The sequence below is a fragment of the Dysidea avara genome, chromosome 7, assembly GCF_963678975.1.
Source record: "Dysidea avara chromosome 7, odDysAvar1.4, whole genome shotgun sequence".
NCBI classification, from domain to species: Eukaryota; Metazoa; Porifera; class Demospongiae; order Dictyoceratida; family Dysideidae; genus Dysidea; species Dysidea avara.
Genome location: NC_089278.1, coordinates 1,694,738 through 1,706,440, shown reverse-complemented (window position 1 = coordinate 1,706,440; position 11,703 = coordinate 1,694,738). Strand labels below are relative to the sequence as shown.

Here is an 11,703-nt window from a genome sequence, read left to right as displayed (position 1 = left end):
ACTGTACTATAGCATTGTGAATGCCAAGCAATTCTTTTTCCAATTGCATGCTGGTTGTTCCATAATCACAATTCAAAGGCAGTCTTAGCTATATACACTGACACTTTGCAGTCAGCTAACAGTAATGAGGCCGCATGCAAGCCTGACATGCAGTTTTCTCTTTTTCCATGTGAGTCTACATGTTCAGGAATTGCATCATAATTAGACCCCATTTTAGAAATCTGTTGTAGCTACAAGTTTAGCAGTAATCAATTTGTATTTGCGTTATTATTTCTTTGTCACTTGTACGTACGTACTTAGGTGCTTTGTGGGTTAATTGTTTTGCCATGTGTATTAGTCTATTCAATTGCTTAGCCTTGTGTTGATTGTAGCTGCATGATACACCTTCTGTCCTTTGATTCACTTTATACGCTTATGACAAGCACTATTTTATATTTAGGCTTGCACCTAATATGCAATTTTGTGAGAATAATTCAGGATATTTGCAGGAATAATGTTAAAATATTGGACATTCATGAGGAATAATCGGTGGAATTAGGTGGCATAACTCTTGTAATTGGCTAAACCAAAAGGTTGAACCACTATGAATGAGAAATTATTTATCTCTGAGTGCAGACTGAAAGTCTCTAAAAGATTGATAATACTATAATAGAATGTTCACACTCTAATAGACCGGTCAGATGCTATTTATCACTCCATCAATTTTGCCAAACGCATAATTATATACAACTTACTGCAATTAATGCATAACCATGTACACATCATAGTTGCATCGTGCACTCATATGCATAAACTATGATTCTTCTTGCATCCCACAAGGCAAAGGTAACACTGGTAGGCAAGGTTATAAATATATTTTGTATTTTTGTAGCTGACAATCACAAGGTTTTGACACCTCAAAGTCTGTATTCAGTCACAGTAATCATGTCTCCAAAGACTTATCGCATATTGGATTGCACAACACATTACATCACTAACACAGCTACTACTTCCTTTGCAGACAAACACAGATTTAAACAAAAAAAATAAATAAAAGACTTACCTTGTGTTAAGGTGCTAGCTCAACGATTAACTGCTCTATGTATTGTTGTTGATATGTGGTATCCATGACAAGATATACCCAAATAGCGTGTGCTCGGTTTTGATTTCCAATATGTGACCACATTAATTATAGTTAGTAAAGCATGACAGGTGGAGACTATGTTCATTTCATGACAATACATTGAAAGATATAGTTTACCAAGTTTACGCTTACTGCATGGGCCAAACAATTTAATCTGATTGTAACTTTCAGTATGAATTATGTACACATCAAACAATTGTATATATGCAAAGAGCCTTAACGGTGATATGCGTAACGTCATGATGTAGATATATAAAATGGTTTTAATAGTTCCTAAAACTGAAGCAGGTGGAGAACTGGTAGTTTGTTCTCCCTTATCACCTCATTAACCTCGTTGTTCACAAATCTGTTGTTCTCTTAGTCAGCCATGTTTCAATCCACAACTGATATGTATACTAGCATCAATTCCACTCTAATGTCACCAATAATACTATTGAAATGCTTCATTCTATTAGTGAGCTATAGAACACATTTATTCACTAACTAGAAAGGATTATCACTTGAGTATAGGTATAGCAATAATAAACATTAATTCAAGCCTTTACAATCACATATTAAGTAAAATACACTTTCTAAAATTTAATTATATGATGTATAACTATAACTAAATGTGTATCATAATAATTATCCTCTTTGTTTTATTCTCTTATTCCTAGAGCATTTTTGGCTATAGCTTGAAAGGCTTGCTCAATATCTGTATCTTCCTTAGCACTTGTCTCAAAATAAGGAATATTGTTTTTTGATTCACACCAGTTCACTGCTTGTACTATAGACACCTGGGGTTCATTTTTAGAAATCCATGCAGTAACAATCAACACATCAGTATACCTGTCTGTCCTCTAAATCAATCTTGTTTCCAAGCACAACAAAAGGAAAGTTGTCAGGATCACTTGGTTTAGCATGCTTTAGAAATTCATCCCTCCATTTATGTAGTGTACAAAATGAGCTGTTGTTTGTGACATCAAACACAAGAACACAACAGTCAGACCCTCTGTAGAATGCTTGTTGAAGACTCTGAAATCTGGCATTTCCAGTTGTATCCCAGATCTAGCAGAATACAGTGGCAGTAAAAACAGTATAGAGTGACAATTCTATAGCTCATACCTGCATTGTTACCAGTTTGTCATCTACCATAACTTCCTTTGTAAGGAAGTCTGCTCCAATGGATGCTTTGTACATTTCAATAAATTTCTTAGATACAAACTGATTCATCAATGAAGTCTTTCCAACCCTACATTAAGGAGTGATAAAACCTAACACTTTAATAATGGATTATATGGATCCATAAACTTAACATAAGCTAAATAATTAACACCATGGAAAGTGATGAGGGTGTGGTCAGGAGGCAAGTTAAGTGCTATTTTATGTTCGGAGCTACATCTAAGTGCTACATTTCTGATGATATAAGCACATGTGCATGGCATGTGAATGATACAGTTTATCATGACCTCTATACATAGCTTGTCACCAGCTGTTACACTGACATTTATACTACACTGAATGTTAAGGACTGGTGATAGTGTAGTAACTGTCTGATAACTACATTACACAAAGTTAGCACATACATACACACACGATTGTCACTGTAATTGTAAAACACACTACTGTTGTAAGTATTAATGACTGGGTTGGGGATTAGTACCAATAGTTAGGGCAGAATTGTTTATTAGTTAGTCACTATCTCACCTAGGGATTTGCAGGGAGGCTGAAAGCCTCAACGTCAAAGAGTCAAAGATTATTGACATTGGAAAATCCCAAACTGGTGGATTCCCAGAATTGTAGTGTGTTCACAATGTATTACTAATACTCTACAGCATTGTTGACTGCCATATGGAGAGAACATTCAGCACTAGAAAAACTTTTGGCAAAAGAAAACCTGGCACCTCCATACAGACATCAAACCCTAACTGTTTCAGTGATTGCTTAATTGTGACCAAGGCACAATGTAATTATGTTCAGCCCTTTCATTTCAATTAATAACAGAATTTAATCATGGTATGGACATGTTTGCATATCCATGGTAACGTAATCAATGCTTTTTTCTTGTATCAGGCTGGAAATGGCTTCAGATGAATCCGACCAAAAACTAAGATGAATAAGTTAGCAATTTAGATGTAAGTAACAAGAAAGACATTTAGAAAAGATACCAGGCATAGCAGATCCTTACAGCATACCAGGGCAGTTTCGTAGGTAAGACAGTACAGGTCTCCTACACCAGATATCTTTTCTAAATATCTTTCCTGTCTAAATTACTCTCTTATTCACTTCATTCAGGCTGAAGCAATTTCCAGCCTGGTACAAGAATAATAATTATGGTGTCAGTCAGTTACAAGGGTAGGGTATGCAACCGCTCTATTGAAGCAAGCCAAGCAGTATCCAACTACGATGTTAAAACTTCCGCAATAATCCACTGTGACTATGTCACTTTACCTGTGCATTTGTTGAGGGCATAAGGCCAATTAATAAATCATAGAAATCAAGTCAATCAAAAAATGCTGGCTGCCCCATATGGCTGTCGTCCAAGAATGAATGATGTTTGTCAGACAATGCAGAATTTTGAGCTGCAACTTTAATCCACTGTAGCAAGACAATCATAAAAGATTTTCAGCTCAAATTCAGAGGTTAGCTACACTTTGTGTAAAGTATTTCCACACCAATTTTCATATGATTTGATTTAGCAGTATACGAGCTGATTAGCGAGATTATAGAGGTGGTGACATGCCCTCATATTTCCAATCACTGTAGATAAGATGGAAGACAATAAACTATGGCTCTGCTAATAACTAATGAATATATAGTCCTAAATGATGGTATTGGTAGTAAGTCATCAAAGTGTTACTGGCGGGGGGCCAAAATTAGTATGAGAACAACAGGATTTCAAGTAACGATTTTGATTCGGTCTAGTATATACAACAACCAAATAAGATTTTAAGCTCAAACTTGGAAGTCTAGTTGGGCTTTATACAAGGTACATCCACACCAATTTTCACATGCTTCCGTTTGGTAGTTGGTGTATCCATTCACTACTGGACTGGACTACTGGACTGGACTACTGGACTGGACTGGACTACTGGACTGGACTGGACTACTGGACTGGACTGGACTACTGGACTGGACTGGACTACTGGACTGGGCTACTGGACTGGACTGGACTACTGGACTGGACTACTGGACTGGACTACTGAACGGGACTCAAGTTTTTTTTCTTGCCTTTTATCATCAGACTTAACCACAAAAAGTGTTTTAGAAATTGATACTATTCACTGACATAAAACATGTACTAAAACTAGTACTTTGATCACAAAAACTGCACTAAAACCTAAGTGCAGTTCATTATCGAAAATAACTTGCCAACTGCTAACAATGCTTCAAGCACTGTACACTGTTAACACTACTAATGCATCTGTCTGTCTTCTCTATAGCCTTATAGCACACAATAATAATTTTACACCATGCAATTATGTTCTGTAACATAGAAATCGCCTATAGCCTTTCAGTAGTCTGCACATTCACTCTAGCATTGCCGGCTATTTGGTTTATGTTTGTAAATAGCAACGAGTGGGCAGGGTTACATTTTAAAAAGAATTGCTTCTCATTGTGTACACTTTCAAACAGGAAGGTAAGGTTACACATAATTATTTACAAAAGAATATGGTAACTGTAACAAAATATGGTAACTGTAACAAGAGTTCAAACCAAAGTTATACCATTAAATAAGCCACCAAAACTAGCACCTTTTTCAAACACACATCTTTAAACAGGCTGTAGGACCAGGTGTCCTATAGACATTCAGCACTTGTGCTTAAATAAATTTAAAATAATAGACTACAGTTAGTTGCACGTGTGTGCCTCTAATATACAAGACAAGACATGGAGAGGGCAAGAGCCCTCTCCATGTGTAGTATACTACTCTATGTAATCACTTTTAGTGGTTGAAAAAGGTGTTTGTGGTAGAAAAAATGTGTTTGAGCAAATTTTATGCGAGTCCAGTAGTCCAGTCCAGTAGTCTAGTCCAGTGAATGGATACACTCCTATATGACAGTGCATTAATAGATGATACAAAGCCACTAGCTATGTGGGTGTTATAACCAATGAAACCATGTTAATGCATTAATGTAATTCACAACCATCCCTAAAAGGATTTCTGTTATTCTGATGACTGTTGGAATTCAGCAACAGTGTGCTGTGCAGGACTCCTCTGTGCCTTGCAGCTTATGGGCTTTTCCCATATAGCTAGTAAAAATCAATAGGTGGCAATGTTATACACAGAAGCTTCATTAACTAGCAACATATGAACACAGCAATACAAAAACCCATAAAACACAAGAAATCAGATCTCACATGCCTATGTTAAAGCACCATGGCAACTGCAATACTGAAAATATAGTCCAAGGGTATGGTCAAGAGAGTATATTTGGCTTACGACCAAATGTATCTGTGGACTTTCTATTACGATATTTCGTGTGGTGACTGTTCTATTAGAGTATGTCGATCTTTAACTAGTCTTTCCTTCACAAGTAACTGTTGTCTGTAAATCTAATATTTACTGTCTTTGTACACTATCCCTCTGCATCATGCAAAATATGCAAAGTTTCAGCTTCTCTGATAACCAATGCACAAAAATTGTGCCCATTATGCTCAATGCTTTGGCTACCTATTATGCCCCAAATTATGATGGCATAATCGGCGCAGGCCTAGTAATGGACAGTTTGTACAGTTTTCTAATCATTGTTTGCGAGTGTGGTCTAAGGTGTGGCTATCAATGCAGCAAATTTGAAGGCATCAACAACCTGCAGCCAGTGGCGGATACAGGGGGTTGCAATGGTTTCACCTGAAACCCCCTCTGAAAATAGTGTGCACCCTTAATTTATTTACGATTCATCATGTGGGTGATAAAATCACCAAGAGTTATACATAGTGTATTATTATTAGGACTTTTTCTACTGGCCAAACTTCATATTTTTACATTTGAAATACTATTACGGTGTTCAACTGCAGGTAGCTACTTTTTCTTTCTTCTTAAAGCTAGGCTGAAGTTGCAATTCCAGAGTGGAACTTCCCTTTCAAAAAGTCTGGATCCGCTCCTGACAGTTAACAAAAACTTCCTCAACCTGAAACCCTCTGAAAATCCGCCACTGGCAGCTACTAAAAAAAATTGCTGGATTTATAGTTTAAGACTGAGTCACGATAATTGTACTGGAATTCCAACATGTGTGCATAGCATTAATTTGTTAATTTCTATGGTGACAGGTTTGTTAGTGGGGATAACTGTGGTCACTCCAATATCTCTGTGGATTGGTTTTAGTCACATTTACACAAAGTGTGCTTAATTGCCATACATACAATAAAATACACTTTGGCACATAATAGCACTAGATGGTATCATACATTAAAGCATCACAAGCCTTCTCTCAGGTCCCTAATGGGATAGCATTCACAGAAAATGATGGTTCTCTCTCTAATATAATCGTAAGGTGCACTCTTGGTCACATTGCTTCCTTGCCGGATTTCTGAACGTTGTTGCACCATAGATATTAGTAGGCTCTAATCACCTCTCAGCTATCTAAGAAGCCATACCCAGTAGACCCTATATATATATATATAATTTATACGTCTTCTGCACTCTCAGTATATAGTTTCATGAAATAACATTCAAGTAGCTAAAGCCGTCCAGCAGTTTGAGCTCGGATATGCAGTCAACCTCACTTACTTACTGTCTCCAAGTAACATAATTTTCAACATAACTTTTCTTGTTGCCTCGGCTGCTGACATAATGCTGAATCACTGAATGGGAAGATGTTGTTTGATAGAGTGTAGCAGGCGCTATAATTAAGCGCCTTGCAATTCGTGTATAGTCTCGTCCCTAGCCGCCCACGCGCTCGATCTTCGCTTGATCGAGCGCGTGGGCGGAAGGGGACGAAACTATGCAATTTTAAACTAAAGGCATTAATAACAAACTAAGAACTGGTAATATAACACACCATGCAATTCGGTGGCGCCCGCCTCTTTGACCATTATTACCGTGGCCATACAACTAGCAGTAACACCATAACACTAGCAGACTAAATTAAAAATAGCTAATTTGTGTATCAAATAAATAGGTACAAAATGTCAGTGTAGACATAGATATAGAGCTTCCGTAGGCTCTAATATCTATGGTGTAGACTTCACTGGTACTGCAGGGGCGTACGCAGGAATTTTGAAAAAGGGTTTCCACTTCAGCTAAGTGACTGTTATATTAGAGTAGTTTATATTATCTGACTGCTCTATTAGAGTATCTCGATCTTTTCACTAAAATCATAATTCAGAACAATGCTATAAGTGTTGCTATCATGTTAGAAACTATTATTTAACTAACATAAAAGAAATGTGCCCTGTTTCATGACAGATTTCAAACCTGAAGCTTCAATTTCTCAATGTTTGAAGTACTGTGTAAAATCCAAAGGGGTTTCCTGAAACCCCTGGAAACCCCCCTCCGTACATACGCCTCTGGGTAGTGATCAAATTATTTCCTGCAGCAGAAATCAATAATACACTGTAAAAATTTAGTAGTGAATTGCTCTGCCACAATACTCACTACTTTTAAGTAGTGACGTTCACTACTTTTTGTAGTGAACGTCACTACTTTTTGTAGTGAACGTCACTACTTGGTGGTCAATGTAGCTAGTGACGTTCACTACAAAATTAGTAGTGAACGTCACTACACAAAAATAGTGAGTATTGTGGCAGACATTAGTAGTGACGTTCACTACATTTAGTAGTGACGTTCACTAGTTTGTTTTTACTGTGTAGCTATGGGTTCAGTGTTTAGTTTGTAAAAATAACTCACTGTATTTACTGATGATTAAATACTGCAGTGAACAGTATCTCCCAGACGAACTTCCTTAGCCAAGTAGCCAGGCTGTATAGGCCTTCATGTGGTGAGTATTGCCGGTACTATAATTATTAATTTTGTAGTATGTAAAGTAATTAATTGCTGGTTCAGTCGGTCTTAACTATAAGTTGAGCTGAGCCTTAGGGTTAGCTATTGGGCATATTGCTCTATTTTGCTTGGGCTGCTACTGTGGCATTGTTATTGCACTGTCACAGTGTTCAATGAATGTTGCATGGTTATAATAAAGATTTAGCACACCACTAGATTTGCTATTACTGTATGGTCATACAATGCAGGGGCGGATCCAGGGGAGGGGCTTTGGGGGCTGAAGCCCCCCCCCCCCCCCCCCCTTCATATAGGCTTTAGTTGATCAATATGCTGAGTATTATAATGAAATTTTGTCTTAGCATAATTATATGATCACTAATAATACAAATACTCCTCTACAAAATTGTTCATAATCTCATTGATATATCTCCAGTTGATTTAATCCCTGTCACTTCTAACACCAGAGGACATGATCAAAGATTTCATCATATCTATGCAAGGACCAATCAGTACAGTAATTCATTCTTCCCTAGATCAATTAGACTGTGGAATTCACTCCCACCTGACCTAATCCAACAACAATCATTACAAATTTTTAAGTACCAACTGAAATTATTATTACTTTCCCCTACCAATCAGTAATCCCATAATCAATCATATTGTAAAACATTTTGTTTGCATGTTTCATATGTGCGTTAATCCTCAAACTGATCGAGGCTGCACATTTTTGGAAAATAAATAAAATAAATAAAAATACTCATAAAACCACCTTATAAACGTCTTTCCAAGGTATTATCAGTGGATTTATGCTAACGTTTATGCAACAAGGACCTGGATCAGCATTGGAGGTGTTCAAGATCGAGATACTCTAATAGAGCAGTCAGCTAACTACTCTAATAGAACATTTACTGGAAGCATGTAGTTGGTTCTGTTATGGAATTTTTCCAAATCTGCCTGCACCCATACATACAATGAAGTGAATTGGTCTGTTTAAAAGCTTCATTCATCTACTTGTGTAGTTAATATGTATGGCAATACTTAATTCAGGTTCACAATTTCCATTGAAAATGCTCTCAGATTCAATCTTGTATTGTTCAAATTTTAAAATTTTCCACTTTCAACATTAACATGCACCTATTCAGTGCTGTGCAATTGTGAGAGGGGTGCATCATGTACTTGGTTGTCTGTACCTACCCAAACTTTTTCATTAGCAAAATGCTTCAGAGAGCCATACCTATAATCTAAAGACAGTATATAAAATATCTACAGGCAGTATATAAAATATCTACAGGCAGAAAATATATTAATTTTATGTGGAAATGTCTCCAAATTGCAGTATTTTAGCATCTATTTTTCAAAATTTTCCTAGGGGGCATGCCCCCAGACCCCCCAGTTCCAGCATGCTTCACACACCTCTACCCAAGAGATTATAGTACCTTGAGTTAGCCCCCCCTTTTATAAATCCTAGATCCGCCCCTGCAATGATGGTGACATAGCAACAACCAATCCAGAAACACCTAGCTATATTGACAGGTCACCACTTGGAACAAAAGAATGTGGTCTGGACACAATCATGAACAAATCATATTCATTTTCTATAGGCAATATGGATAAGCGTCTTGTGTTCTTTAGGTGTCCTGATTTGTGCATGCATGCATGGTCATGTATCGACACCGACTTTTATTGGGGGAGCTCTGAGGCACATACCAAGCTACACACTCTGCAGCATGCACATATGGAAGAGGGCCAAGGATGGAATCCCATGTTAACAATAATATAATTATGGAGTAGGTAAACGCATGTATTAATCTTTGCAATTGGTAGTTAGTTTTCAAACCACTCAATCTATGCGAATGATTTTTACCAACAGAAGTCAATTCCTTAGAACCTTTTCTGTATATTGATAATACAATCACTAAAACTGAATTATCTTTCAATTCTCATGCATAATAGCAAGAGTCCATCTTGATAATAGTCATTTATATTTTAGAGCCTAATAAAGATGTGGACTCTATCTACAACTGGAACATATAGCCAATGAACTGTACTTTGGAATTCCCAAATGTGCATGTATAACAAGTCATCAACCACATAATACCACATTCAGTCCATGCAATAAGCTGCAACATGTAGTGAACACTCAGACCTCACAATACATGACAGATGTCAAGAGATCTAGCTGTTGTGGAATAATCACTACAATGATCTACCTCATGCAAGGCATATAAATATCTTGCACTATACTGAGCACATTTGGTATATGATTAATTTGGACCAGTGGAGACCAAGGGCAGCTCCAGGAATTTTGGTGACAGATTTCCAAATTTTCTGTTGCATGTACCTTTCCCTTTTCAGGGAAACTTTTGAAAATTATGTGTTTTGATATTGAATCTGACAATTTTCACCAAAAGTAATCACAGCTGCCATTAATTTGATATAAGCTGCTTGTGCTTGCTTCTGCTCATCTGTTGGCATTACAAGAGCAGGCTTAAAGGTTAGTTTATGTGAAGTTTGAAGCTACAACAGATACATGGATGCCATTCTGGGGATCTATGGGGCAGCCAATAGGTAAAAATTCATGCTCTGAGATAATGTGTTGGTACGTAAACTAAATAACTTTTTAATGTGGTTAAGGTATAAGTAGTTGACTGCTCTATTAGAGTATTTGAATCTTTGATACCTTTACAAAATCAATTTTAATAGTTGCCTGAATGTACTGGAAGTTTCTGGAAACCTTTGGATCTGCCCCTCGCCAATACTAGAAGGATTCTTTATACAGCACTTGTCCAATCTCAACTCACTTATAATATTATTGTTCACTGAAATACTCTTCTTTGTGAATCTTTAAAGCAGCCAATTGCAAGTGCTCACTTCCACAATTTGCTTCACAATTATTCTCCAATCAACAAATATACATGTAACCTCTATTTTAATCAAATCCCCTAGACTGTGGGATGTCCTTTCTCCCATCACAATTAGATTATTTATGAACACCTCTAGAATCAACATTTTAGCCCAAATAATTATATGCTGATCATTTTCTTTGTTCTTGTTATAATTGCTGTATCAATACTCCCATACCCCTGATTGTAATGTATTTTCAGTTTGGCTGCTAGCACACACTGCTAACAGGCCTTCAGTGTAAGTAACATACTGTTATCATATTCTATTCATGTTCAGTGTACTGAAAACTAGTACTATTACTATGTGGTAGCAATACTCCAGTCCTCAGCAATGTCTTGCCAATTATTCCTTGAAAAAAGTACATATCTGAAGTCTTTAAAAGTATATAGTAGTACCAACAACAAGAAATTGAGCTGAGCATGTGATTTGCAACAAAGAGAAATAAAATGATATGAGTGCATGTTTTTGGAATAAATGTGATAAACTAAATGTAAAATGCTGCAGTAAGGCTTTTTCCAAAAAGGGAGCTGGATTGCATGGATTCCTCATGCAGCCACTGCAGCTGAATTAGCAGGGTTCCTATATAAGACATAAGGGTAGTGCTGAGTTAGGGACCTGGACACACTGTTCAGCTTCTCGAACATTAGTGATTGCAAGTTGTATGGACAGTATGGCTAATGTAATCATAAAAAGTGTATTTGTATAACACATCTACAATGGGGCTAAATACGACATTGACAAACATGAAAATTCC

General features: G+C 36.9%; 1 protein-coding gene across 1 annotated transcript; it reads right to left on the bottom strand.

The window, feature by feature from the left end:
* Nucleotides 1-1,607: 1,607 nt before the first annotated feature.
* On the bottom strand, nucleotides 1,608-6,962 carry LOC136260620 (ras-related protein rab7-like). Its single transcript, XM_066054427.1, has 4 exons — nucleotides 6,834-6,962; nucleotides 2,228-2,354; nucleotides 1,952-2,170; nucleotides 1,608-1,899 (listed from the first exon to the last, which is right to left on the bottom strand). Exons 1-4 carry the CDS (start codon nucleotides 6,893-6,895, stop codon nucleotides 1,762-1,764), a joined length of 546 nt encoding a protein of 181 aa, XP_065910499.1. The 5' UTR covers nucleotides 6,896-6,962; the 3' UTR covers nucleotides 1,608-1,761.
* Nucleotides 6,963-11,703: the final 4,741 nt, after the last annotated feature.